This window comes from Astatotilapia calliptera, chromosome 7 (genome assembly GCF_900246225.1).
Source record: "Astatotilapia calliptera chromosome 7, fAstCal1.2, whole genome shotgun sequence".
Lineage (NCBI taxonomy): Eukaryota > Metazoa > Chordata > Actinopteri > Cichliformes > Cichlidae > Astatotilapia > Astatotilapia calliptera.
In genome coordinates, this window is record NC_039308.1 from 63,772,039 (window position 1) to 63,798,904 (window position 26,866).

Genomic DNA, 26,866 nt, shown 5'->3' on the forward strand with positions numbered 1-26,866 from the left:
CTAATCCATCACCAAGGTGGCAATATGGCTCAAGGAGGCCATAGACAGAGTTAAATAGGCAATCACTGTTAAGCATTGAAAAGCCCCAGTAAGCTGCAGGTATAATAAGGCCTACTGCGGCAACACCTAAACCTATTTTAAGTAGGCGTTTGGCACCATGACGCCATGAACCACTAGTCGGAGCCACGTCAGGAGATGGTTCTGAGACAGGACAATCAAGCTCTTCAGGTTGAAGACCAAGATTCTCCTGTGTCGGGACCACATCAGGAGGTGGTTCCAAGGCAGGAAAAAAAAGCTCCTCGGGTTCAGGAGCAAGATTCTCCAGCTGCAGAGGTTCACCAGTGATGTTGTGAACAGCAGCTAATATTTCTTCTTCCTCCTCCCTTCTCAGCTCATCCTGAAGATTATTAATTATTTCTCTTTTCATTTTAAGATGTTCATAAAGTTCATCTATGAGATCTTCGTTATGAACAATCTTGAAATTTTGCTCTTTGACTTTTTCTTTCAGCCAAAATATTTGCAGTGTCAGACTTTCTGTTGTCTTTTCTTGATACTCAAGATTTTGTAAACGTTTCTTGAGATTTGTGTTCGCTGTTTTTAATTTGTTTATCTCAGCAGCAATGCTGCTGTTCTCCTTAAGGAGATATTCTTCCTTTTCCTGAAAGTCACAGTGCATCATTTGAACGGCTTTAACCTGTTCCTGCAATTTAGCCTCCAGAGATTCCACCTGTGACTGTTTGTCATCCAGAGCCTGTCTCACCCGACGCTGAAGAGTACAGATTTCTTTTTTCAGCTCAACTATCTGTTCAGTCTTGTGATCTATTTCTCTATTCTGTTTTTCTATTATCTCTTCTTTTTTTGATATTTTATGGTGAGCTTCTCCCACTTGGTGCTCAAGTCTCACTAACGCTTCCTTGAGATGTGCGTTCTCTTTCTTCTGTTCATTTCTCTCCCTTTCAATCTGAGACAACTCAGCAACAATGTTGCTGTTCTGCTCAAGCAGAGATGCTTCCTTTTCCTGAAATTCATGGAGCATCATCCGAAAGGTTCTAACCTCTGCTTGCAAATTTTTATTCTCTGCAACAATTAGAGCTTGGATGTTATCTGACTGTTGAGTCACTTCTTCAAGCTCAACCATGCTTTCCCTAAAGTGGACATTCCTGTCATGCACATCTGTACTCATTTGTTCACGCTCATTTTTAAAGCGATAGTAATTCTTTTTGTAATATTTCTTTTCGCGCTTTAGGGTGCTTAACTCCAACTGGAGTTCTTGTATTTTCATTTGAAGGTCCCTAGGCTCCGATATTTCTCTCTCCACTAACCCACATAGTTCGATTGATTCCGCTGGAATCGCTCTGTCAGACTGTGAATTATTGACTATTTCTCGTGACATTTCTTTAAAAGCTTAATGCAACGTGTCGAAAGAAAAATACGTGTGCTTAATTATTTAACTTTAAAATAGTCCCTTTCTGAAAGGTTTCTGGTTTGCTAAACACAACTCGCTGTTTCTGAAAATGTTCCAAGTAAAACTGTGTTTGCAACGGTGAAGAGGGGGTATTTATAGACTTTCGTGGCTGCGAATTTGACGTCAGCGCTCTTTGAGCCTTTGATCCTTTGATTCTTTGGAACGTGATGTCACAGCAGGGGGCGTGGCCAGGATTTTTGGTCGAGGCGTCACATTAGCAGGCCAAGCAAATGTTTTCTGTATGGTCGGTCATATTATTCGTATGGTACAGTACGGAGCCCCGCAAGGGACATGGGAGAAAAAAATGAGAAGAACTTTTGCGAGCGCTCGCAAAAGTTACTCGGGATCTTGCAAAAGTTTTGCGAGCGTCCGCAAAAGATCCTGCTACTTTTTGATGGCGGTTCTGTTGAAGGGTGCGGTACGGTACGGAGCAGAAATGGAGGAGGATTTAGAACATTTCCTGCGGTCAAGAGAGGTCCCACAAGAGGACATCATACACATGCATCAAGACAAAGTACGTATAAAATTCCGTAAGTCAAAGAACAAGACAGCATAAAACACCGGGGTTGAGAAGGCGAGTAACTTGTTGAAAAACACTTGTTGTATATGCAAGCCTTTAATGTTAACTCTTGTAAATATGTTCAGGTTAATTAACATAACTGGTTAAGTGCACATATGTTTTGAAATTTCATAAAGTTATCTGGCTGTGCCGTTACCATGGTAACGTGGACGCCACTGTAATACATCCTTTTACTCTTGTAAGTGAGACATGTAGGCTGAAAATAAAGAGGTGTATCTTTTTTCAATGTCTTAAAATCTATTGACATATTTTGTAGACTTTTTAAGAACATTCATGATTTTTAATAGGCTAAGGTAAAAGATTGAAGAAGAGTCTCATGAACTTGAAGGGTTAATGTGTCTGCTGTCAATTACTGCAGTACTTGCACAAATAAATTTCAAACATATTCAGAACATTGATATTTTAGAATCTGTATAATTCATTTACATTTCTTATGGAAAGTGCATGTTTTTTCTTGTACCCAGGACCATGGACTGAATATCATCGCACAAGGTTTGCCTTTAGATTCAAGCAACCAACTTTCCCCATCAAATTCAGGAGATCCACAGAGCCCCCTACGTGTATCAATTGGCAGGATAAAGGTTGTTGATGATCTTTTGACTGTATTTATGGACAGTAGCATAATGAATGTGACTTTAAAGTTGAACTTTGTAAATGAAAATGCTGTTGATGACGCTGGGGTGTCAAGGGAGGTTTACACTGCATTTTGGGAGCAATTTTTGGAACAGTGTGAAGGTGAAACTGAACGAGTTCCAAGGCTGAGGCCAGACTTTTGTGAGGCTAAAAGGCAAGCAGTTGGGCAGATATGGGTAAAAGGCTTACTAGATCATGGTGTCTTTCCTGTGAGGCTGTCAAAAGGCATCAGTTGATGTAGACATTCTGATTACCGTACATCGTTTCTCAACTATCTCCCTCCTGTTGAGAGATCAGCTGTTGATAAAGTTCTAAAAGGCACATTGGATGAAAATGATGAAGAGGACCTGCTTCACCTTTTCTACAAGGATGGGTTCCCACTTCCCATCACCTAAGAACAACATGCATCCTGCCATTGAAACAATGGCTCATAAGGCCATTCTCCAAGAGCCAAAGTATATAATGGATTGCTTCTCCACACCCATGGCACGTCTGCAGCTGAAACTGTCAGACAAGGAAAGTGTGTTGTCTCTGTATGAGACAAAGAAGGCCACAGGCAAAAGAGTAGTGCAGCTATTTGAAACAACAAAATTGATACTGTCTCAGGGAGAACAGACAACCTTTAACCATCTTCAGCGTTATGTCAAAAACACTGATGAACCAAAGCTGAAAAAATCCTGCACTTCTGCACAGGATCTTCTGTGATCTGTGTTGACAAAATTTGTGTGTGCTTTAATGCTGAAACTGGGCTCAACAGAAGGCCTGTTGCTCATACCTGTGGAGCTACCCTTGAAGTGCCATTTACTTACAGTTCTTATCCTGAATTTTGTACCGGGTTCGACAATGTCCTTTCCAGCAATTACTTTGAAATGGACATCATTTGAACTTGATGTGTGTACTAATGGTTACAGCTGTAATTGTTATATGTATGATTATCCTTGAGTTCATAAATTCTGTCTTTTTTTTTTAATTTATCATTGAAGCATTTCATACATTCAGCCGTATAGTGAGCAGTCATCAATTTAATTTTCCGATGGTTTAGTTGTATGTTACCTCAGATTTCACAAGGACTTTTCATTGTTTAAAATGCTTTGAAAATGACTTTTCCTCTGCTAATGTGTTTCCTCTTTTTTGATAAATGAGTGCAAATAAAAGCAGCTCCAGTTATTCAGATATTTTAAGATAAAATAAATGTTTTAACTGTTCTCAATTTTCTTCCATGGTCCATATTTTTTAGTCCATCCATCTCTTAAACGTTAATGTTGATTCAGAACAAAACCCTTACTTTAGCTTGATGCTGAGAAACTGAACTTTTTAACATGGGGTTCTATGAGGGCTGGCTGGCTTTTGAATCCAGCACACCAGAGCCTGACCAGAAACTGGTCGCTCCTGATATGGGCGTCACTTATGGCTGCCGTAATAGCATTTGAGCTTCTGATGAGGTCACGCATGAGGCGTTTTCATAATAAGACACGAAACGAATGCTGAATAAAATTTGAAATGTTTCTGCTGAGCTATTTAACAAGTCAGCAGCGCCGCTGTGTGGCCAAATGAGCGTACTGCATCAAAAATCAAACGAGACGCTGAAAATGAGAGACGTGGATAGTTTTCCATTGTTTCTAATGCAGGACGCTTTGCACAGCATCACGCACACAGACAAAATTCTTTTAAAATAAATTATGTTAAAACGTTGAATTATGTTAATCAATGATGCGACAAAGTAAAAATACTCCATTACTGTACTCATGTAGAGTTACAGTATTCGAGAATTCTCCTGAGAGCTTTGGTTTTACACCAAACATCTGAAGTCAAACGTCTCCACTGCAGTGCCTTGCGGTCAGCAGCGGATCAATTCCCATGACAAAGTGGTCAAGATTCTACAGAGCATCCTGGTATTACCTCACCCTGTGAGGATTTTAATATGTCAGATTATATTCTTCTTTTTTTTTTATACATTTGTCAACAGAACACAAGTTTCCACTGAAATCACAGAAAACATACCTGACAGAATCCTTTGGTTGTTCCATATCCACCTGCACAGGAAACACCGGCAGGAAGACCAGGCCAGTGTTTCTTACAGACCTTTGGTTCAATGGCAGACACGTCCACCACCGTCGGCTCATCAACAGGTTCGCCATCAGTTTCAGTTTTTCCCCATCCAGCCACCTGACACACTTGATTTTCTTTTAGGTTTATTTCAGCACGTGGAGGCTGAATTGTTTGTACTCTGTGAACTAATCGAACGTTCACACACAACTGGAGACACAACATGAAGTAAAAAATAGAAACACATTTTCATGTAAAAACTCTTTTAAAAATATAATTATTCTACAAATACATCACATGAAACTGATGCTGCTTTCAATGATGTCATTAGCATGTTCAGTGTTTTGGTATCCTTCATGGATTTCATTTTCTCTCAATCTTTACTTTGGGATGATCAGTGTGTGCGGTCACTGTGTGAGTAATCATTGAGAGGGAATTAAAAATGTCAACAATTTTAAACTGATATCTTTATTTCTCATTAGGCAATCGTCACAAGCAGGTTAATGTCAGCATTGCTGTAACCAACGGCTGTCAGAAGTCAAAGGTCATTTTTATTTGATGCTATTGCACTTAATTGTGTTTTATTTTCCCTCGAAATAACATCTGCCTTATCAATAACTTAGAGTGATCTGATCAATAAACACAAGTTTGAAAAAGTTTGTTTTTGGATGAACTTCATGAACAGGAAATCTAACTCACAACCGGTCACAAAATTGATTGATTGATCACACTTTATTCATCCCGAGGGAAATTGGCTTAAGGCTGCCAGCCGTGCCAGCTAGATGTTGCTTATTTTCAGTGTTGCACCAAGATCCACAGAAAACCCGGGATAGAGGGGCTCGGTGAAGGTTGTCTGGATTTGGTGCAGCAGTGTCAAACTTTCAACTCCAGATACGCTGTAAAAAGCCAGCGTTCCCTCTTCATAATTAAGGTGTACCCCTACTTTGTGGGAGACAGCCGGAGGAATTTGACCTTTGTGAAGATTATTGTGCCAGAATGTGCAACCAGAAGGAGAGCAGATTAATTTCCAGGACAGAGCATTGTGGCCAAAACAGCAATCTTTCCCTGAACCCTTTCTATCTATCCCTCTGTACGACACAGCCACCTCAACTATGCCACCATCCCACTCCACCTCCCAGTAGTGGTTTCCTCTGAGGCCCTTTTTACACAAAGCCTGGTAAAAGTATGTGAATCTGTCAGGGTGATCTGGATGAGCCTGGTCCTTGTCACACCATGATATCTCTTTCTTTGTATCAGAGAGGTAAAGACAAGCTGCTACAGTGTCAGGATCCACCTCGATTTTGGAGTCTGCAGGGAAAATGAAAAACTCATTGATTACGAAGGACTCGCTTAAGCTCTCAAATATGTCTGTAGTCATTAACATCATGCTTACTCTTATATTTCATCACAAGTTCTGTCCTTGTCCGTCCCTCCTGCGGCCTTGTCCTTCTTGACACTTGTAAGGAAAAACACAAAAAGCATAGTTTTTAAGTAAATAACATGAGACCACAGTTATGATGTTTAAAAATCTCAAATGATCCCAGATGATCACACTTACTGATGATTTTTCCAGAATAATCCGTCAGATCCCTTTTTTCTTCGTCGCTCATCTTTTTCATTTTATTCTTTTGTGCAGTGACGAACTTTGTCAAGTTGTCAAGCTCTCTGTGTGAGTCTGTGAGCACAGGGAGGTCACCCAGGGTTTGGAAGCCCTGCACAGGGAAACATTAATATTAATATTTAACCTCACAAACTGGATACAAAATGAGACATAAGCCTAAAGTATCAAAAAGCAGCCATAACCTGAAGAAACTGAATGGGATCCTCTGTTTGTGAAAGCTGACAGATTTTACTCTCTCTCCTCCTTAACTCAGACACTTCACGCTTCAGCTGCCCGAGGTGGTGTTCGGTCCAGTCCACTCCAGCTTTCTCAGCCTCTCCAACTTTCTCTCTCATCTCAGAGCACTTCTTCCTCAGGAAGTGGGTGTACAGCAGGATACGTTCCTCACAGACCCGCTCAAAGTCATCACACACCTCCCAGGCAGCGTCCTGTAGGAAAAATGTACTATTTGCCTGCTATGACTGTTACAATAGTGATCCAAGCCAACTAAACAAGTCACACTCAATCACTGACTGAATTGCTGACTTGTAAACTCTCACACCAATTTGGTGCTCAGCATCTTGGCTTAGGACACGTAGTAGTTAATACTCCTATTAATTTTAAATACTGTTTGTTGTTTTGTTTTTTTACATTAAATGAATGATTGATTCTAAGCCAGGTTTGTTCACCCCTGCCACTGAGTCCCAAACATGAATCTTGTATTACTCTAACAGTTCCACTAACCTTTTGAAATAATGTCAACAGAGCACCGACTCACAGCTGTCATCGCACTGGCTGAAAACAAATGATTTCCCCCCCCCTTAGCTGCACTGCTAATTTTTAAGGTTTACATACTTTTTCCACTCAAAATGATATAAAACTTATTACTTATTATGTATTTAAAAACACAAAAAAATCCTTTGCTGAACCAAACAAATGCATATTTATGTTTGGGGATAACACTCACTCTTATAGAGCCTGCAGCTTCCATCAGCTTTTCCATTTTGGCCTCTGAAGCCAGCACTCTGTCTGTGATTACCCATTTGGTCTTTTCCAGGTGCCTCTGTTAAACAAATGCAGAAACTTTTCAGGACCTCATAAATGCCGTGCAACAAATGTTTACAACATGGGACTAAACTGACTAACCTGCATCTCTTGCTTTTCTTCTGTGACGGATATAGTGTTATGGCCTTTGTGTTCATCCACCGCACACATGAGGCACAGGAACTGCCGATCGGTGCGGCAGTAAAGCTCCTGAAGTTTGTCATGACGACTGCAGATGCTTTCTTTGATCCTCGTAGAAGCTTTTACTAGTTTGTGCTTTTGTAGCGGTGGCACCTGAAAATGAGGTTCCAGGTGAGCCTCACAGTAAGAGGCTAAACACACCTGACAAAACATGTGAGCTTTGCGTTTCCTCCCTGTGCAAAGGTCGCACTGCACATCCCCAGGTGCAGCATAGATGTTATCATCAGAAGCTACGGTAGGAGCAGCTCCTTGTCTGGTTGTTTTCTTATGTTCCTCTAACAAGTTAGCCAGAATGGTGTTCCTCTTCAAAACAGGCCTTCTGTTAAAAGTCTGCCTGCACTGAGGGCAGCTGTAAGTTTCTTTACTGTCATGTTTTGTATCCCAGAAAGTATTGATACATTTCATACAGTAGCTGTGTCCACAAGTAGTAGTCACTGGATCCTCCAATAATCCCAAACATACGGAGCAGTCAAATAGGTCCACAGCGTGAGCCATTTTCTTCCTCCACAAGAGAAGTTACTTTCTATTTCTCTGAGGAAGGAGTGGCTTAAAGGCAGCTTGTTCCTAGTGGGAGGGCACTCAAGACCTCATTGACAGCACAATAAATGCCCGCTATTCTGATTTAAAGAATAACTGCATTAACTGGAAGTAAGTGAAAGTATTTGTGTGAAAGTATCAGCCTTTCATCAAATGCAGTCATGACCTGTTACCTAGATTCAAAGCTATTTCTCTTTCAGAAAAAAATGCCATTTTGATACAGGTCAGTAAAACAACCCCTGCTTTCCTTTTGGCTATTTTGAAAAAAGTAATTTGCTAAGTTAGAGTTTATTCTTCACGTTCTGGCCAAACCACAGGGCGCTAGTAGATATACATGATTTAGTGAGCTGCAAAACCTTTTTTAAAGCAATTAAATAAGTTTATTTCCTTTTTGTTATTTTGGTTCTTATGTTGGCAGAATTTGGTTTCACTTTTGAGTTTGTAACATTAACCTCCTAAGACCTGAACTCTTCCACGGCATGCATTTTTAGTTTCTCTTTGATATTTGGACATATTCGGCCCGATGAATGTAAAAACAAAGAATTACCAGATTTTTTTTTTTACTTTATTTTTGTTTTTAAGAAAAATAAGAGCCACATATGAGCATATTCATTTAAAATTTTGATAGAACAGTAGCAGTATAATGTCCTTGTAAGTGGATATCAGGCCCTTGTAAAGCAAAATTGAGTATTTTGGTCTAAATAACCCAAATGTTAATTAATTTGTAAATTCTGTAGTTGTCATGGTCCCCGTGCCTGCCCAGCCGGCCTCACAAGGCTACACTTGTGTTTTTTTCTTTTTCTCTTTCTCCCCCTATCTCTCTGCCTGCGGAGCTCACAGCTGGCTCCCGCCCTTGGCTCTCACAGCTGTTGGCGATCAGCTGATTATCCGTCTTATTTGAGGCTGGGTCACAGATCCTCTCATCGCGGGATGATTGCGCTACTGACGTCTACCTTTCCAGCTCCCGTGGTCTTATACCTTTACGCCCTGCCTTCGTGATTTGTGAGTGATTTCTCCCTTTCCCTGTTCCAGCTTATCTTCCCGGACCTGTGACCTCCCCGCGGTACGAACGTGTGTGAGGACGTGAGCGAGCGTGAGAGAGAGAGAGAGAGCCTTCCCCTAATCCCCTGGAACCCTGAATTTCCCGTCACTGTATATATTATTGCACGGGTGTGTAAATAAATCGTGTTCTGAGACATCAACCTGCTCTGCGCTTGAGTCCCTGCTTTCAGCCCGTGACAGAAGTAAACTGTAAATTGTAAATATTGTAAAACTTTTCTTCTGTCATTTAATGGTCGGGCATTGTACAGCAAGCATTTCACCCCCATGTCATACTGTGTATGGTTGTGTGTGTGTGACAAATAAAATTTGAATTTGCAATGTGATGTCCACATATGTGGACGCCAGGTCCTAAGAGGTTAAATAATATACAAACGCGAAGCTTCATGAAGCTTCATTTGCTCTAGCAGGACACCTACTGGACGTAAAAATAATAGCTGGCATGAATTTGAAGAGTGTGGCATTTTGCACACAGCCTGTAAATGTCAACAACAAAAGGAGTGTGTAAAACATGTATATTGTAGTGATGGCAGTATGGAAAATGATTATTTGCGGCAAAGTTCGAACCGCTTCATGAACCAGTCACGTGGTACAGCCGGGCAGCGAGGCTTCGGACGTCATCATTTTCAGCTCCTCCCATAAATGAAGCAAGCCTCGATACGCGCTTCGCGGAAACGCCCCCTCCATTACTCGACACACGCTCCGAAGCCTCGATACAGAACGTCCCATCACTAGAATCCGATATAGTGTTTTTTAATCAACAAAACTGTTTTTTAAATATCTTGCTGCATTTTGCAAGTCTGCAAGTTCATACTCAAGTTTAAAACAACAACTACACTAAAGCTATTCTGTTATACCTGTATACAAAAAAAATATTTCATAGTTCAGCAATACTGATCAATCTAATAAACTTAGACCTACACCATCCTCCCTATTCTGGTATTTTAAAGAGTACTTAGCGTAAATATTAAGCAACCTAACTAATAGGGTTCCAACTCCCAGCAACAACAAACATAAATAAATAAAAAATAAGGAACCACCCCTCACGCGCCACCTCATGATGCTTAATCGACGTAATCAACCTTAATTTGATGCAGTGTGAAAAAAAATGCACAGAAATCAATTATTTTTCAAGAAATATTAAATAGATTCAACATCTTTCTTCAACAAAATTGCAGACTGCACAGATGGTACCTTCCCAAAGTAAAAAGTACTATAGCTTACTAGGGTATTATTAGACTTAATAGTCACTATATACAGTAATTGACTTCTATTCATTTTACATCAAATTAAAACTTTGGGTGTCAGATAATTATTTATTAAAAGCTCGACATTTTAAATGAGAATAAGAAAGAAAAGTATGTCTTTGTGCCCCCTTTTCCCTGTTAATGCCCTATCGGCCCCCCTGGCTAAACTTTGCTAGATCCGCCCCTGCACAGTTACCAGCGTCAGCTAGGTAGAAAAAGATCCTGGTGTAGAAAGTAATAATAAATACATTCTAACAATAGCTGATCAAGCTTAAACGTGCTGCTGTTGTTCAGCCGCTGGTTTGCTCTTTCTGGTGCAAAGTGGACCAAAAACAAACAAGACAGACGGACTCGCGACAGAAAAGCCGATCAGCTGATCATTTAAGCAGTTTCACGATTGAAGTAGCAGCCGGAGAGCGAGAGGCAGTCACTTGTTAAGCTTAACGTGGGAATGCTTTACAAACATTCAGAGATGGACTTACACACTTGCTTTACTTCTCTCGGGGATAACTTTGTCGGAGATGAAATGCCAGGTTGCTAGCGAAGCTCCACATGCTATCCAGACCACCGACAGGTCCGGCATGCCACAGCCGCTCTATCACGTGATGCATACTGCTCCGACTGCTATGTGGGGTGCATTTTGCGTGCCATTTAAGGTGATTAATTTTTTTTTTCTCTAACAGTAATTTAGGTCAGTATCGGACCGATACCGATACGTAATATCGGATCGGTCCATCTCTAATACAAATAAAATCCTCTATGGTAGTTGGGATAGGCTGGAACCTATCCCAGCTATCATATGGTGAGAGGTGGACGGGTCGCCAGACAGGCAACCATTCGCAGTCACCCTTATGGGTAATTTAGAATTACCGATTAACCTAAACCCCTCTAATTGCCTGTCTTTGGACTGTGGGAGAAAGCAAGAGTACCCAGAGAACATGACAACTCCACACAAAAAGGTCCTGGCCAGATGGTGGAGTCAAACTTGGGATCTTCTTGCTATAAGGCAACAGTGCTAACCACCGTGCACCATAAAAATAATAATAACAGCGTCTTAAAATGCAGTTCTATGGATCTGTATTTGCAAGATTACACTTAGAAATGAGTCTTTTGAGAAGAAGAATTCCACTTTTATCGACATAATTAAACAGTCACATAATGGTTTAAGAATTCTCAGCATTGACATTTCTGTAGAGGATTTTCTCTATGAATATATTAGTGCATGTTTATGTAACTGCACCCTCTTGAACACTGTATACACACAACAGACCTCTGTGCACAAACACACTTGCCAAATAAATTCAGTTCAGTAAATGTTAGCCTAATGTCTTTAGCCTCACAAACAAAAATATTTTAAACAAGGACGCTTTAGCTATAATGAGCAAGAGTCAACAGACTGTATTATTATACTTAAGAGTACTTTGTGAATAGTGATAAACATGTACTGATACACCTGATGTAATTCTGGTGCTTCTGATGTCGCTTTACTCTGGTGTGATTATCCTAACTGAGGCTCCTCTGGAGACCATGAACCCAGGGTACAGAGGCTGGGAGAATGTGGTCTGAACTCTGTGAACGAGCACCATTTGACCAGAATCAGACACGCTGTAGAAGGACAGGCTCCCTCCCTTGTGGTTCAAATACACTCCCACTGTAGAGGAACAGGGGACGGGTATTCTAGTTTTGACTTCATTGTGCCAAAAAGCGCAACAGGAACTAGAAAGAGAAATGCACCAGGACTGGTCGGTGTAGCCGAAGCCACTTTCTTCCAGCTCTGTTCCTTTATAGCACAGGGCTATCTCAACCCGTGGCCCTTTCCATTCAACCTCCCAGTAGCAAACACCAGATAAACCCTCAGTGCACAACACTTGATCATATTTGGTAAATCTATCTGGGTGGTAAGGGTACCTCTGGGTTTTTTTAGCCCAGGTTACTTTGGTGTTTCCATCAGAGAGCAACAGGTTTTCAAATGCTGTGTTGGGATCCAATGTTATGCAGCAGGAATCTGAAAAGTACAATGTCAGGAAATATTAACTCAGTGAAATCAAAGTAACGGAAAGCACAGAAACTGAATAAAAATATGTACACTAAACAAATGACTCACACATAGAAAACTCCTCTCTTGTCTTGGGATCAGGATCAACTTCAACTAAAAGTACAATGTCAGGAAATATTAACTCAGTGAAATCAAAGTAACGGAAAGCACAGAAACTGAATAAAAATATGTACACTAAACAAATGACTCACACATAGAAAACTCCTCTCTTGTCTTGGGATCAGGATCAACTTCAACTAAAAGTACAAAACATGATATTATTGAAAGTAGCACTTCCTGTTCTATTTAATTAAAAATGATTAGCATGATTTTACTAAGCATTATTTTAGCTAACTTCTCATCTTACTTGTCTCAGATATTTGTGCAATGCTCTTGGCCACGCTTTCCATTTTGTCTCTCAAGTCAGAAATAGCTTTTGTGACAAAGTCGAAAGGTGTGTGCAGTTGGATGTTCACATCAGAAGACAGATCAGGTTCTGTACAGTCAAAAATGGTCTGGCAGTGCTGTAAACATGCAAAACAATAAACACATCATTAACTGCTGCCCTGCACACAATATGATCCACGTATTTGACTGTTTGCGCACCTGCAGGAAATTAATGTGATCTTCAGTGAGCGACAGCTGCTTCAGTTGGTCCTCTCGCTTCCTCAGCTCACTGATTTCCTTCTCCAGCCGATCCACAAGCTCCCCAGCGCGACTCAACGTGGCCTTCTCCTGATCTCTGATCAGATCGTTCACGGCATAGCGCCTTTTGTCTGCCTTCAGAACAATCTCAGCATAGGCTTTCTCATTTTGAGCAACTGCTGCATCACTTGAAGCCTGAGCAGTAAAAAATTCCATTTAACATCTCACAGTTGTTGGTTTAAGGGCTTAATTTAATTAATTTTATTTAATTTCTAGACAACTTCATAATTTTATCTTGTTAAGAATTTACATGACGTTTTGGAAGTGGCAAATTTATTCTTGATTACACTTTTTTTCCTTTGAGGTAACAAAAAACCTTCACGAGAATAGGACAAGAGGACATAAAGGAACAATGCTGGTTACTTTGCAGAAACAGATTTTTAAGGAAAACTTTACATAACACAGATTCAAAACTTCACCTTCAGTCCTTTAGTTTTCTGTCTTAGTTGCCGGAGCTGCTTCTCTTTTTCTTGAATGCCTTGCTGGATTATTTGTTTCTTCTTTCCAAGTTGTTTCTAAAAGCCATCATTACAAAATCATCAAAGTTTAAATTACAGAAATACAGCTGAATATAAAAAATCCCTTAAAACCCTATGAAGCTCTAGCAGTAACTTTAAATTGAAATTCACAACAGCATGGATGATGGTTGGAAGTCTACAACTATATTATTACCTGCTTATCTTTTCTCTCTGCTGCAGCCGAGACAGTGTCATGGCCTTTATGTTCGTCCATCACACAAAGGAGACAAACGCACTGCCCATCACTGCGACAGTAGACTTCGAGTAGCTTGTCGTGCTTGGAGCAGATCTTCTCTTGTATGGAAGCTGACACTTCGACCAACTTGTGCCTCTTAAACACAGCAGACTTATAGTGAGGTTGCAAGTGAGTGGCACAGTAAGATGCCAGACATACCAGGCAAGACTTAACAGCTTTCAGCTTCCTCACAGTGCAGAAATCACACTCCACATCCCCTGGTCCAGCTTCATCCTTTACTCGCATGTTGGATTGTGCTCTCACAGACATTTTTACCATCAAATCAACCAGCACTGTGTTTTTCTTGAGGACGGGTCTTGGGTTGAAAGTGTGTCTGCACTGTGGGCAGCTGTAAATACCACTCTGATTCTCCTGGTCGAAGCAGCCATTTATACAGTCCATACAGTAGCTGTGGCCACAGTGAAGAGTCACGGGATTCTTCAAAACATCCAGGCATATGGAGCAGGAGAAGGAATGTAGTACTTCACAGCTCTCGGCCATCTTCGTTCCACATCTGTAACTTTCACTTTCAATGGAAACAAAAGTACAAGTGATTTAATAGTCTGTCCAAACACGTCCAAAAATCTAAAGCTAATGTAGCTCCACCTATAAATCTGCAGAGCTACTTTTCTATTATTATTATTATTTTTTTTAAATGTTAGACATTTTTTCTCAAATATAAAGTTCATTATTAATATTTATTTATAAATTATTTATTTACTTACTTACTTACCACTGTGGTATATTAATATATTGTAGGCAGATGCGCTATTTAATAAAAGCACTAAGAGGAAAGGTGTCTGGTTAAATACAAAGAACATATTCCATGCGAGATTTAAACACAGAACGCGAGATTTCCCTGGTAGCCATGGAAACGACAACGGCGTTCAGTTTCTCAGTGAGGAAGAGGCGGAGTGGTTTTCCTCTTGTAATGTTTTTATTTAGCGGACCATGGAGCTCCCGGAGACACTTAGAAAACATTTAGAGGACTTTTCTCGCAACGTTTTGTTTGACCAGAGTCGGACGGAGTCTTCCTCTAAAGACCGCGACGCGTTTTTGGCACACGGTGAATGCAGCTAACGTTACTGATGAATTAGCATTGGTGTTAGCATTGATGTAGCTGCACTAATGGCTGTTGTTTACTCAAACTAAGCTTTCCAGTAGTTTATTTGCACTTAGGTTGCTTATTCGGTTCGTGTATGTTCTGCTGTTTGTATTTGTTTTCAGACAATCGAGTTCTTTCAAGCCTCCAGCTCCAGATGTCTCTGTACTTTAACATGTGGTTCTTCCCCTGGTGGTGGATCAGTGAAACTGTAATGCTGCAGCTTAAGGTATTATGCCAACATAATTCTGGTTTACAATCTTGACCCTTTCCACTCTTATTTAGATTGTTATGCACCTTTCTGTGGTATGCTGGATTTCAGCATCAGGGGTCCACCCTGTAAAGGTCGCCAGTGTGTCACTGGACTAACAAAGAAAGACAACCATTCACAGCTACAGTCGATTTAGATTCAATAAATAACCTAACCTCACTAGCTGCATGTGTTTTGACTGTTGGTAGTACCCAGAGAGAACCCACACAAACACAGGGGGATCATGCAAAGTCCACACAGGACCTTCTTCCTGTGAACCAACAATGCTAACTACTCTACCATCTGCTGCATAGTTTCCTGGCCATGGATCCAAAGTGTGAATTTGATGATCACCAGGTCACTTAGTTATTACTTTTTCCCTTGTGACATGGTGCTCCATCCTGTCATGCTGGAAACTCCACAGGTGCCTGAAGGTCTCCCAGGTTAACATGTCGAATGTTTTCTGCAACCTACCCTGTGCCCGAGGTGCTAAATTAAAGCCCCTAAGTTACACAAATGTTTGTGGGATACAATGAACGTGGGCACAAATTAAAGGGAATGAAGCTGCAGTAAATCCTGGAAAACTTTCAACTGGGTGCTCAGATTTTGTTTTAGTGTTTTTTGTTAATTATTTGTGAGCACCACATGAAATATGTAGCTCACCACTGAAACATAAATAGTTACTGGACAAAACAGCAACTGAAATAACAGTAAATACCAATTTTAAAGGTTATTGAGACAAAAAGGAGAATACATGATAGCAAGAAGACTATCGTGTATCAAAAATTACAAACCTTGGCTTCCTTTTATACTCCGTGTAGTTATTTAGCAAAAATCACATTCAGTTAAAAATATGTTAAATGTATTTGACCTTTTAGTAGTACCGTGTGCCACGTTTTCACGGTTTTTTTTTCTTTCAAAAACAGACTTTGTCCCAGTGTGTTAGGAACTGTAATCTTACCAATAAAAACATTCCAAAATACACAAGTGGTTATGAAGAGGAGCAGAAAAAAAAATCACATCATACGTTTAAAAGCAAGGATGTGGAAGAATGAACAAGATTTAACATTTGAGACACATTTGGCACTTTGCAAAATTTTTATATTTCAGTTGCTTTAAAGTCAACACATAAATATTTTTTGAGTGTTTTCAGCTGGACATAAAATCCCAAAACAGTAATATCTGACTTTTTTCGATACTTATTATTTTAAAAAATTAAATCTGAAAATGCAACAGGAAATTTGCTTGAGTTTATCTCAGAGTGTAGCATTTAAAAAAAAAAAACATTACAAAGTGGATACAAGTTTTAGTGTTAGACTATAAACTGTGTTGTTTGGCTTGTTATTTCCACCAGTATCCTGCTTTGTCAGACTACTACAAAATCATCCTTGTTACTATTCTTATCCTGATGACGCTGATCGAGGCTATTCGACTCTACCTTGGTTATGCCGGGAACTTGCAGCAAAAGGTGCATTTATACATTCACATATGAAATAAGGATATTTGTATAATTATATGTAAAGAAACCCAGTGAGTGGACGGCAGAGATGAAAACTTGTCAAATGACTGTATTTGTTGAAGGTCCCAGAGCTGGCTGGATTTTGGCTCTTGAGCGTCCTGCTGCAGTTTCCATTAATCCTGTTTCAGCTCTTTAATGAAGCCATCCTTGTTCAGCCCCTGGAGAGAGGTGTTCACATCATCCTTGCCTTATTCATACTCACACAGGTATGGTAAGTTGCATTATCAACATTTTCAGAATTTCGTAGCTACATTTATTAACACGGATTGTATCCCTGAATGCTCCCAGGCCATTTCTGGTTTTGTTGCGCTCCGCGACATGGTCAGACACACAGAAAGCCAATTTCATCTGCGACAGTTTGACTGACTTCTCACACTCTGACGTCCACATCTGGGCAAAACCTCTGCTCACATCTCCAGGGTCACAGGCTAACAACAAGAAACTGTCACATTTTGTCTTAGACATGCTGCACGGGGTAGCTGCTACTCAAGATCCGTTATTGAAAATAGGGGATTTTTAACATATATTTTTTGTATTTTATTAACATTTATTTTATTAATATGTTTTCACATTTTGCATTAAAAAACATGAACATGATGTGAATCCTTTGTCGTTTGTTAGAAAGAGCCAAAGATGAAGATTTTTCAGCCATAAATCAGGTCTTTATCAGGGCCATTAACATTAAGCAAAAAGGAAAAAAAGTGATTAAATTCAGAGTCAATTTATTTATTTCATGTTTAATAAGAGGCATTTTTAACTATTCCTGGAGTTTTCCCTTCCCTCTGATCCATACTGAGTATTTTTTTTCTAGGGTTTCTTTTGTAAACAACTGTTGAAGTAAAAAAGAAAAAAAATTCCATCACTGACCAGTGAATAAATTAAGTGTGTACTTCTCAGATTAGAGGTTTTCGCTTGTGCAAGGCTGACTGTGATGTCCTTTTGACCATTACTTCTTGTGGAGTCACAGTTGTATGGCTTTCTTCTCCAAAGTGATAGAGCCTAATGTCCTTAGCCTGAAGCACGCTGACTGTGTCACTCTGTGGACGTGGAAGTTGCTCTCTCATGGGGGATGAAGGTAAAATACCCCTGTGTCTTTTGTCGTTGCTTTTTCTGAGGAAATTGAAAAAGGAGAGACCAGGGTTTAAATGAACAATGCTTGTATTATTATCATAATATTTAACAGAAATAATAAATCACAGAATTAAGAGGATAATGGAGAAGTTCACCTTATTCCTGTTAGGTCCCTAAGCACAGGCACAAAAAATCTGCATGAATCGGGTTCCTTCAGGGAGGTGTCACGAGTATGAGCTTTCAGGTCCTGAACATCATGTCTGAACAGTGATGAATCCACTGAATAAAGTCAAAGTAAAGTAAGTAACAGTGATGGAGCTATTTCATGAAAATTTATCACAATAATAACTAACTACAAACTGACTAGTCTTAATATAACAAATGTGCAACCCAACCTTCTGAGGAATTGTCTTCTTCCCTTTTATACCATTTGGTCTCGGTCATTTCTGTGCGTGAGGTCTCTTTTGCATCAACGTAATGTGAGAGCCATGAAGAGCTGTCTCTAAAAATGTGCCGGCCACTGAATTTGTTGTTGTTGAAACTTGTCAGTAGATGCCTTCTTGGAATTATTTCTGGAGACATATTCACATAGGTGAATTTGGGAGATCTGTCACAAAAGAGACACAACATTTCTCAATCTTTAGTTCTGTTTAATGATAAAGATATAATAAGATTGTGAGGTTTACCCGTGGGCTGATGTAAGCAAAGGTGGCAGCCCTGAAAGGGGAAGACAAGTTTCACTACAGAGGAGCGACAATTTGATACAAACTTGAATTGACTGACTTTTTAACATTAGTAATAATATAATTAAGTTCCACCTGAAAGAAGTGTACAGACAGACAAACCTTTGTAGAATTTGTAGGGGGTAAAAGGCTGGCGGTGGCAGTGATGTTGATGCTGGCTGGACTTTATGATTTTTGATGACGGTGGAATGAGAGCCCTGAGGTTCAGTGGGGGAGAGGAGTGTCCCGGCCGTCCTGTCTCCATGTCCGGATCACCTGTAAAGTAAGTCAAGCAAGAGCTCCACATTAGTTTGGAAATACTCTGACCTTTACCTGCAGACTGAATCTCCAAAATAAACCTTACCTTTGTGGGGTGAAGCACCGGTGTATTTGCTGTGAAGTGGGCGTGGTTCTGGACTGTAACGTAGATCTGAGTTTTCCTGATTACAAATTTGAAATGAAAGATTATGGTCTGCTCCAGGTATTGCAAGACATCTGCAGATTCTCTGTGAATTTTTAGTGCTTACAAAAGGCAGGTTTATGGTTGATGCATAAGGCTTCAAATAAATGACCTTCACATGATCACCTTTACATGCTTGCAGCCCTGCCACAGCCTCACCTGACTGACCTCACCATGGTGAGTGATTGTAGGACCTTTTCTCATCAGAGTGTTTACCTTAACAAAGGAGGAAACAGTAAGGATCAGTAAATGTCTTCATCTGTTCACCAGCCTCAATATTGTAGTGTAGCTGGTGTTACTGTGAAGACCACAAACACGTTTGGATGCTGTTTCATACGTGAGGTTTCTTCCTGTGGCGTTCAGCAGGCCTCTTTTGGACGCTCTCTTTGATTGTTTTGTCAGGGGGCACGTCAGACTCCTGCAAAGATCAAGAGTATTGTTTACAGCAGTGATTCCCAAAGTGTTGGAATCGTTTGAATTTTAAACTAAACAGGATAAGATGCAATTTTACTGGATAATATCCTTTTGGAGTGGTTCCAAAATCAAACAGAATTTTCTATTGAAATTTCCTTTGGTATCCCAAAGAACCTTTAATGAGGGTTTTGCAATTTGGCTTAAAATTTTCATGAAATAGTTACAGTGGCTTGCAAAAGTAGACCCTAAAATTGTCCAATAGCATGTAATTAATAGGAAATAATTTTTGGATGTGTGATGATCAGAACTATAAGTAAATATCTGAGTTGGCTGCAGAAGATTTTCAGATTTTATATTTGGCCCATGTGACATTTCTAGTACATAAAACACTTAGGTCAGGAGACCATTTCTGACTGTATCTACAATATAAATAATGAAAATTCAAATCTTAGATGGACTTTGACTTTTATTCCAGGCTAGATAACCTCAAAATATTTCCTCTTTTGTTCGATCATTTCATTTGTTAATATGCATCCAGTCCTGCATTTCAGGCCTGCATCACATTTTTAAAACAAGCTAGGATAAGGGTAAATGTGGGCTAATAACGTCGCAATAATTGCAATAATAAAATAAAGATGTGAAATGAGAGAGGTGATGTCAATGGGTGACTGCAATCATGATTTGGTATTAAAAAAATGAAAAAATTAAAGAATTGTTTAAAAGCAATTGCATATTTCTCCCTCTAAAGTGCATAAAACCATGAAATGGTTCAAGGAATCTGCAGAAATGCCAGCCTCTAAAAGGCAAGACCAGAAAAAGATTAAATATTTTGAGTTCATAATGGCTAAAATCAAACAAAAGTCAAGGTGAACTTAAGAATCACCAACTTTTTCTTTTTTTATTTAAGATCTGGCTGATTAAAGACTTTTCGTGTTGCTTTTCAGGACCTTTTGCTGTGTTTTGTTTTTTACTCTGTTTGGTCGTCGTCTATTCCTCTCTTTATGACTCCTGAAGTGTTTCTTTTTTTTCGTCACTAGAGTTTGCTGTGACAGAAAACAGAAGCATGTTGTAAACTAACAGAACATATGACTTAAAACTGATTACTACAGTCAAACAGGTGCTGGAGGCTTCGGTGTATTAGTGTAGTCAGTTTACCTCTGTATATGTTTCTGGCTGGTTCAGCAAATGAAGTGGGAGTCCTTCTGAATCTGAACTATCTGAGCCACTCGTGCTATGAGAGCAAAAGAAAAATGTTTGCATTCAGGCTAATTCAGAAAATATTCTCCCAATCTCACATTGCCCAAGTGTGGTTAGTATGGATAAAAATATATATTTTTATCACCTGGTTTTGAGGTCAGAGCTGTTGCCCAAATCTTTGCCCAGTCTTTCTCTGAACTCCTTTTGCAGCAATGCCAATTCTGTCAGACAATAAGTGATCTCAAATAAAAAGCACAGACAAAATTAAAATAATTGCATATATATACAGTCACTATATCAAAACACAAGTATCCAGGATTATTATTAACGGTCATACAATAGCAACTAGACTGAGTTGGAGCTTACTATAGTATTTGTTTTTATATTTGCTTAATCTCTCACCTTTATTGGATCAGGGTCACAATAGTCCAGGAGGGTGTCACACAGGTGAAAACCCAGGGACTTCAAGTCTTGAGTAGTAAAATGTGTTCCTCTCCTGTCGCCTAAGAGTTCAGCAAATTATAAATCCGCTTACGTGATATGTGCAAGCTTACAAAAAACATGCACATCTTCAGAAAGTTTTTTACTCACCTAAAGTGGAGCCTCCAAAGGTGGCCTCCATGGTGTAGCTGTTTTTGATGCCAAGTCTCCACATGACGATTCGTCCTGTGCCCTCTTTGCTCTTCTGCACCCGGAATTTACAGCTGTTAAAGGAGAACTAAGAAAAGAACAGTGTATATGAAATATCAAGAGTTTGATAGGTAGTAAACTTGAAGTTTAAATACTGGTGAGTGACAAACAGGTGGGTAAGGTAAGGCCCATACAACCACAGAAAAAAATGTCGAACTTTAATCTTAAAAGTCAGCAACAGTGTTTGAAAGCCCTCAGACAAAATACACTTTACCTTATTGCTAGCATTCTTGCTCATCATTAGTGGAAAGACTCTCGCGTGAAGTTTCAGTGTAGAGTCACCTTTGTTTTTGCAGCCATACATGAAGACATCGTTTTTTCGGCTGTGACCATGAAAATCACAGTAAAGAACTACATCTCTTTCGGCCAGTAATCTGAGGAAAATGCAGTGTGGCAGAGATTTCGATTAAGAAACAAATTCAGTCAACATTCACAATCAATTAAAAAATTGTGTATGCACAGGCTGTTTGGTAATCATCATATTTGAAACATATTGGAAAGCCTGAGGCACTTCAAAGGAGAAATATCTTGAGCTTGATTAAGCAACTCTAAACATGTCAAAAATGATTTTTTTTTTTTAGCATTTAGCATTTTTTTTTTATCAAGTCTCACTTTTCCACCATGTTTCGGGTGTGCCACACAGAAGGAAAGGAATCTCTGAGCAGTGTCCTGTAGTTTCTGTTGAGGTCCCTGCCTGCAAGAGAGCAGCGGTAGTTACCCACCACGACACCATCTGGGTTCAACATTGGGACCACCTGCAGCACCAAAGAGGAGCAAACAAAAATTAGCTTAATTGCCATAATTAAAACTAGAGAAACACAGCGATCTGTAACAATACGTTAAAAAAAAACAAGTGTATTATAAAAAATAGGTTTATTATATTAAATTGATTGTTATCTTCTTTCACAAACAAAAAACAAACACACAAATTTGCAATGTATTTCAGTACGGATTAACACATTAAGCCAGAATAGAGACAACAGGCACCTTAAAAACAAAAGTGTCCCTGAGAAGCTGAGCATCATCTGAGTCACCAAGAAGAAAGTTCAGGAATCCCTCCATCATCCAGGATGCATTGGATTCTCCTGGGTGCACCCTGGCTGTCACCACCACAGCCTTCTTGGTCTTGTCGTCCATTCTGTTAGAGTCCTGGGGTGTTACTGTTATCACATACACAGCGTTTCCAGCAAGACTTTGGCACAAGACCCGTACTTTGCAGTATGACCTAACTGTAGGGTTGGAAGTAATACGGCTAAGGTAGCGCTGCAGGCGTGAATATGTGTAGGGGTAGCAGTGGGCCAGGTAGCAGGTGTCTGAATCATAAGGGAACTGGAGTGTCCAGGAGAGTGAGTAAAGGGTGATGCCATCACTGTTGTTGTCCTTTGTATTCTAAGTGACGCAGAGAAAATATACTTTTAGAAACAATCCTGTCTACAGTCAGACTTTCAGTTCAGGCATTAATCTTTGACAGATTACCTCTACACTATGTTCATACATTTAATTCTCAGCTAATGTTCAAAGGGAGAAAGTGATTGGTTCTGGGAAATAAGGTATCATAGTTAAACTTAATCCAGATGCCACCTACCTGACTGCAGTTCTGGTAGTATTTGATATTTGAACCTGCGCGTTTCCATCCAACACCATTCTCTTCAGCATCCCTCTCAGAGTACAGGAGTGGTTTCATACCCTGTGAATACAGACTGCTCCTCTTCATCAAGTTAATGATAGTGAAGCGGTAGGTGACGCCAGCTTTTGTGTTCCTGACCCTGAAGTAAAACCACTGCGTGTGCTTTGTTGTGTACATGTCTGTGCGCAGGGTCAGCTCATAGTCATAGGCACCCCTGAACAGGCAAGAAAATATGAGCAGAGATCCAAACTGAACCTAACATTACTCCAAAAGTGAAAATATACAACTGAAAAGAACAATAAACCTGCAGACTCACACTTGGACGGCCTGCTGAAGGTTCCCACTCTCAAACCGTGACTCAAACTTGAGAGTCAGCTCTGACTGACTGACATCATAAAAAGTGGCTCGCTTAATGGGTTCTCTGCTTCCTCCAATACGAGAGTAGGTGAAATATGGGTGCTTAGCGGCTTTAAAGGATGAGAAGAACAAAACAAAAAAAAGAAACACTAAATTTACTTAAAGCTTTAAGATGCACTGAATTTACATTGTTTTTTCAGAGAATAGTGACAGTATACGGTATATAACTTAAAGTACATATGAAATAACCTGGAAGTGCAAACATAAATCCCAATGATGACAGTTAAGAGTTACCATGGTCAATGCAGAATACCACCTTCCCCCTCTCCTCTCCGACTGGCATGGGTGTCCTCTCATATCCTGTGCACTGATAGAAGGGCTCTGGCTCTGGTGGGTCCCACTCTAGAAAATACACTCATTTTAAACAAGGGAATGCCAAATTTCTGTTCAACATATTGTTGGTATGGTTTTTATTCTTACCACTAAAAAAACCCAGTGACATCAAAGTTTTATTGAAATGAAGCATTACCTATGTGATGGATAATGTCGCTGATGACCTCACACTCTATTGGCCAGCGGATGCCGCATGAGAAGTTGACCAGTTCTGGTGGTGGCCTGAGACTTATAACAGGTCGCCCACCACTGATGGTAACGAGTAGCTGTGTGGTCCTCAGCTTCTGACTTAGGTCTCTACATACTGAGTGGGAACATGAAACACACCTTTAATGCTATTTTAACAATCATGCTGTTTGCTACAATCTTCATCATGTATGCCCACTTGCCTCATGGGGTTTACGCTGACAGATGCAGTTATCTCATTTATAAAACAGTGCTTGTTAAATATATAAAGATGTAAAACTGAAATGAGATGACCATGCTTGCTTTTCAAAAGTTCATTACATTGACACTCGTGTATCAGCAACATTTAGGCTACATACATGTTATACAATAACACCCTTTATGAAAACAGCTTACACTGCTTCATCTTTGTCAGTTCCTCATCATCTTCATCTGTGCGGGAGTAACTGGTGTCTGCTGTGTCCAGCTGGTGGGCAGTTCCACAGTTCCTAACAGCAGAGCTGACCATGGTTGATGTTTTCTCTGCCTGGTCAGGAAAATATAAGTAATCAGTGCTGGATCAATTTTTAACCAATAAACATATATAACTTAGCACCTGCACCAATACTGGTTTGTAATCAAGACAATATAAAATAAAAAAATTTCAACATCTTCTAGTGGATGTTTTCAGTTATGCTGTTTTCAGGTCTTTCCATCGGTCATTAGCTGTTACATACATAGAGTTCAGAAGTTTACATACACTCATCACTGGAATGAAAGTCATGGGATTTTTAAGCTTTTAATAATTTCTTTGAACAATGTTTTTTTGTGTATGTGTGTGTTTAGGATCATTGTCCTTTTGGAAAGGCTCATTGTGTTTTAAATGTCTAGCTGTTGTTTTTAGCTGAAGAATTTGGAGGTAGTCCTCCTTATTTCAATCACTTTGAATAACGTACCAGTACCACTGGCAGCAAAACAGCCCCAAAGCATGATGCTACGAACACCATGCTTGACAGCTGGTACAGAGGGCTTAAGTTTGAAAGTTTCACTCCAAATATATACTTGCCATTATGACTAAATAGCTAACTTGCTAACTTGTCTGAACATAAAACTTTAGATTTCCTGTCCTGAGTATGACTGTTTGGGTGTTTTTCCACATCTTGGGAAAGTGGTGACACACCAGCATAATTTGAACTTATGTACAACTGTTTATGTTAAAGTGTGTCTGTATACTTTCTGACCCTGTGTCTGGAATACAGAAAATCCTAAATAATTTTCATTTTTAAATTCTTTAATAATATAGGCTGTACAATCATTCCAGCCTGGAAAAAGAAAAGTTCAAAGAATTCATTAACCCCCCCCAAATTACCATTTGGTGTTTGATATTTAAGCCCATGATAAGTGTATATAATCTTCTGACTGTATAATTTCAAATCAAAGCAACAGATCAAAATCATCTGATACCCCCCATTTTCCTCCAAAGAGACACAACAGGATCTGATCTGATACAGGATCTTCCACCATTGGTAGTCCAGGACAAATCACTGCAATACTTTCAATGACAAAAATGTGTTTTGCCCGTGTGTGCAACCTGTATCAGAAAAATATGACCAAAAGACAAAAACAGTTATTTTGTACATTTCAGTAGTGGTTTCTCACGTCGTTTAAATTCCAAAGGAAATGTTCATTCTTTTGGTTTTTCATATAGTTCAGTTTTAATTGATTTTTAGATTGGATTGGATCTTTACAGTTTAGTTTGAATATCAAGACCCCGCACCCCCTCTTTTCCCCCTTTATTTCGTCAGGGTCATTTTTCAAAAAGGGTTAGGCCTGGCTTTTGTTTAAAAAATATCTACCAAATCAAACACGTAACTGCCCGCTCTGGCGACCCGTTGTGAATGAGGGCGCAGCCCAACGTAGCTGTATCAGAGCTCTGCTTTAGTAAACTAAAATAACATTTAACGTAAACAAAGAAACTCCAAATTACCTGTGTAGGTTTGAGTGTAGAATCTCTCACGGGGATCTTAACATGGCATTCCTGCATGAAGACAGCAACTTAAAAACCTTGTTCACTACATTTTCGAGCGTGTAAACGCCACTACTATCGTTAGCATACATTATTTTGGCAGCTTGCTAACATTTCTGACCGTGCTAGCGCTTTCTACGTTTATCACACTCTGACGGCCACTTACCTCGCTCATATTTGATTGTACTACGGCCCCCCGGCGAAATATAAGCGTACGTTTTAGAGGTAAGTAAGACTACACTGAACAACCTTTTTCGGGGGACCTGACTTTGCTATGCAACCAAAAGCCTCAACACCAAAGTTGCCATGGAAACAGGTAACTTACTGAAAAAATCTAGGAAATGCGCGATGATGATGTCGATAAGAAAAAAAATACTTTGTGTAAAATATTACATACATTTTCAAAATAATTTTATAGTTACAAATAATAACAATATAATACTAATAGTAACATTATTATAAGATTTATAATAATAATAACATTACATGGCAGTACGGTGACTAGATTACCCTCTTTACGGGACTGCACAGCATGTATAGTCTTTGTCCCCTGTCTCACATTTCGGCTGGACCGTTGAATAGTCTGGCTTTTATCCATGGTCTATGAAGGGAAGGCTTTTTATTAGCCTATAATCAGAGGTGGGTAGTAACGAGCTACATTTACTCCGCTACATTTACTTGAGTAGGTTTTTGAAAAAAATGTACTTTTAAAGTACCTTTTTTGCACGATACTTTTTACTTTTACTTGAGTACATTTGTGAAGAAGAAACCGTACTTTTACTCCGCTACATTTGCAAAATTCGACTCGTTACTTTTTTAAATAATTAATTTCACACATTGGATGGATCATGCCGCCACTTGGAGCTACCGGTAACTCTTTCACCAATCAGACGTAGCCATGCGGTCACATGACCAGATATAAAATGGCAGGCCTAGTATTTTATTTTATTTTTTTTAAATATTAAACT

General features: G+C 39.6%; 4 protein-coding genes and 1 long non-coding RNA gene across 9 annotated transcripts; 2 read left to right on the forward strand and 3 right to left on the reverse strand.

The window, feature by feature from the left end:
- Positions 1 to 5,176: 5,176 nt before the first annotated feature.
- Positions 5,177 to 8,327, reverse strand: LOC113027071 (tripartite motif-containing protein 16-like). The gene is made up of 6 exons (XM_026176528.1): positions 7,471 to 8,327; positions 7,292 to 7,387; positions 6,528 to 6,773; positions 6,283 to 6,436; positions 6,118 to 6,180; positions 5,177 to 6,032 (listed from the first exon to the last, which is right to left on the reverse strand). The coding sequence occupies exons 1-6, from the start codon at positions 8,062 to 8,064 to the stop codon at positions 5,503 to 5,505; spliced, it is 1,683 nt and encodes a 560-aa protein (XP_026032313.1). The 5' UTR covers positions 8,065 to 8,327; the 3' UTR covers positions 5,177 to 5,502.
- A 522-nt stretch (positions 8,328 to 8,849) lies between these two features.
- Positions 8,850 to 9,308, forward strand: LOC113027490 (uncharacterized). Its single transcript, XR_003273063.1, has 2 exons — positions 8,850 to 9,053; positions 9,139 to 9,308. It is a non-coding gene; the product is annotated as an uncharacterized LOC113027490 (long non-coding RNA).
- Positions 9,309 to 11,659: 2,351 nt separating this feature from the next.
- Positions 11,660 to 14,702, reverse strand: LOC113027074 (tripartite motif-containing protein 16-like). Its single transcript, XM_026176535.1, has 7 exons — positions 14,631 to 14,702; positions 13,825 to 14,431; positions 13,572 to 13,667; positions 13,054 to 13,287; positions 12,815 to 12,971; positions 12,660 to 12,704; positions 11,660 to 12,417 (listed from the first exon to the last, which is right to left on the reverse strand). The coding sequence occupies exons 2-7, from the start codon at positions 14,404 to 14,406 to the stop codon at positions 11,897 to 11,899; spliced, it is 1,635 nt and encodes a 544-aa protein (XP_026032320.1). The 5' UTR covers positions 14,407 to 14,431; positions 14,631 to 14,702; the 3' UTR covers positions 11,660 to 11,896.
- Positions 14,703 to 14,776: 74 nt separating this feature from the next.
- Positions 14,777 to 17,401, forward strand: tmem17 (transmembrane protein 17). Its single transcript, XM_026176536.1, has 5 exons — positions 14,777 to 14,971; positions 15,133 to 15,236; positions 16,612 to 16,725; positions 16,839 to 16,982; positions 17,065 to 17,401. Exons 1-5 carry the CDS (start codon positions 14,857 to 14,859, stop codon positions 17,140 to 17,142), a joined length of 555 nt encoding a protein of 184 aa, XP_026032321.1. The 5' UTR covers positions 14,777 to 14,856; the 3' UTR covers positions 17,143 to 17,401.
- Positions 17,402 to 17,481: 80 nt separating this feature from the next.
- agbl2 (AGBL carboxypeptidase 2) lies at positions 17,482 to 26,199 on the reverse strand. Of its 5 annotated transcripts, XM_026176530.1 has the most exons (25): positions 26,065 to 26,080; positions 25,860 to 25,910; positions 25,337 to 25,463; positions 24,290 to 24,419; positions 23,844 to 24,011; positions 23,609 to 23,716; positions 23,274 to 23,424; positions 22,916 to 23,171; positions 22,318 to 22,719; positions 21,943 to 22,085; positions 21,545 to 21,704; positions 21,232 to 21,358; positions 21,043 to 21,143; positions 20,786 to 20,880; positions 20,599 to 20,674; positions 20,391 to 20,486; positions 19,367 to 19,447; positions 19,156 to 19,245; positions 18,934 to 19,009; positions 18,693 to 18,845; positions 18,534 to 18,564; positions 18,243 to 18,454; positions 18,003 to 18,126; positions 17,727 to 17,886; positions 17,482 to 17,605 (listed from the first exon to the last, which is right to left on the reverse strand). In XM_026176530.1, the coding sequence occupies exons 3-25, from the start codon at positions 25,394 to 25,396 to the stop codon at positions 17,534 to 17,536; spliced, it is 3,072 nt and encodes a 1,023-aa protein (XP_026032315.1). In that variant the 5' UTR covers positions 25,397 to 25,463; positions 25,860 to 25,910; positions 26,065 to 26,080; the 3' UTR covers positions 17,482 to 17,533. The 5 variants fall into 5 exon arrangements, with proteins under 5 accessions (XP_026032315.1, XP_026032316.1, XP_026032317.1 ...); XM_026176531.1 differs by lacking the exon at positions 25,337 to 25,463 and having other exon boundaries at positions 20,415 to 20,486; positions 26,065 to 26,199; XM_026176532.1 differs by lacking the exon at positions 25,337 to 25,463 and having other exon boundaries at positions 19,189 to 19,245; positions 26,065 to 26,199.
- Positions 26,200 to 26,866: the final 667 nt, after the last annotated feature.

What these genes read in the sequence shown, in the direction of transcription:
- tmem17 (XM_026176536.1), top strand. Translation starts at nt 14,857, where the DNA reads ATGGAGCTCCCGGAGACACTTAGAAAACATTTAGAGGACTTTTCTCGC. An exon ending in CGACGCGTTTTTGGCACACG is followed by an intron (nt 14,972 to 15,132) that starts GTGAATGCAGCT and finishes ATTTGTTTTCAG; the next exon opens with ACAATCGAGTTCTTTCAAGC. An exon ending in CCGGGAACTTGCAGCAAAAG is followed by an intron (nt 16,726 to 16,838) that starts GTGCATTTATAC and finishes TATTTGTTGAAG; the next exon opens with GTCCCAGAGCTGGCTGGATT.
- agbl2 (XM_026176529.1), bottom strand. An exon ending in GGGACACTTTTGTTTTTAAG is followed by an intron (nt 22,086 to 22,317) that starts GTGCCTGTTGTC and finishes TTGGTGCTGCAG; the next exon opens with GTGGTCCCAATGTTGAACCC. An exon ending in CTTTGGAGGCTCCACTTTAG is followed by an intron (nt 21,144 to 21,231) that starts GTGAGTAAAAAA and finishes CTGAACTCTTAG; the next exon opens with GCGACAGGAGAGGAACACAT.
- LOC113027071 (XM_026176528.1), bottom strand. Translation starts at nt 8,064, where the DNA reads ATGGCTCACGCTGTGGACCTATTTGACTGCTCCGTATGTTTGGGATTA. An exon ending in AAGCTGCAGGCTCTATAAGA is followed by an intron (nt 6,774 to 7,291) that starts GTGAGTGTTATC and finishes TTTTTCCTACAG; the next exon opens with GACGCTGCCTGGGAGGTGTG. An exon ending in TTATTCTGGAAAAATCATCA is followed by an intron (nt 6,181 to 6,282) that starts GTAAGTGTGATC and finishes TTTCCTTACAAG; the next exon opens with TGTCAAGAAGGACAAGGCCG.
- LOC113027074 (XM_026176535.1), bottom strand. Translation starts at nt 14,406, where the DNA reads ATGGCCGAGAGCTGTGAAGTACTACATTCCTTCTCCTGCTCCATATGC. An exon ending in TGCACAAATATCTGAGACAA is followed by an intron (nt 12,705 to 12,814) that starts GTAAGATGAGAA and finishes TTGTACTTTTAG; the next exon opens with TTGAAGTTGATCCTGATCCC. An exon ending in AAGAGAGGAGTTTTCTATGT is followed by an intron (nt 12,418 to 12,659) that starts GTGAGTCATTTG and finishes TGTACTTTTCAG; the next exon opens with ATTCCTGCTGCATAACATTG.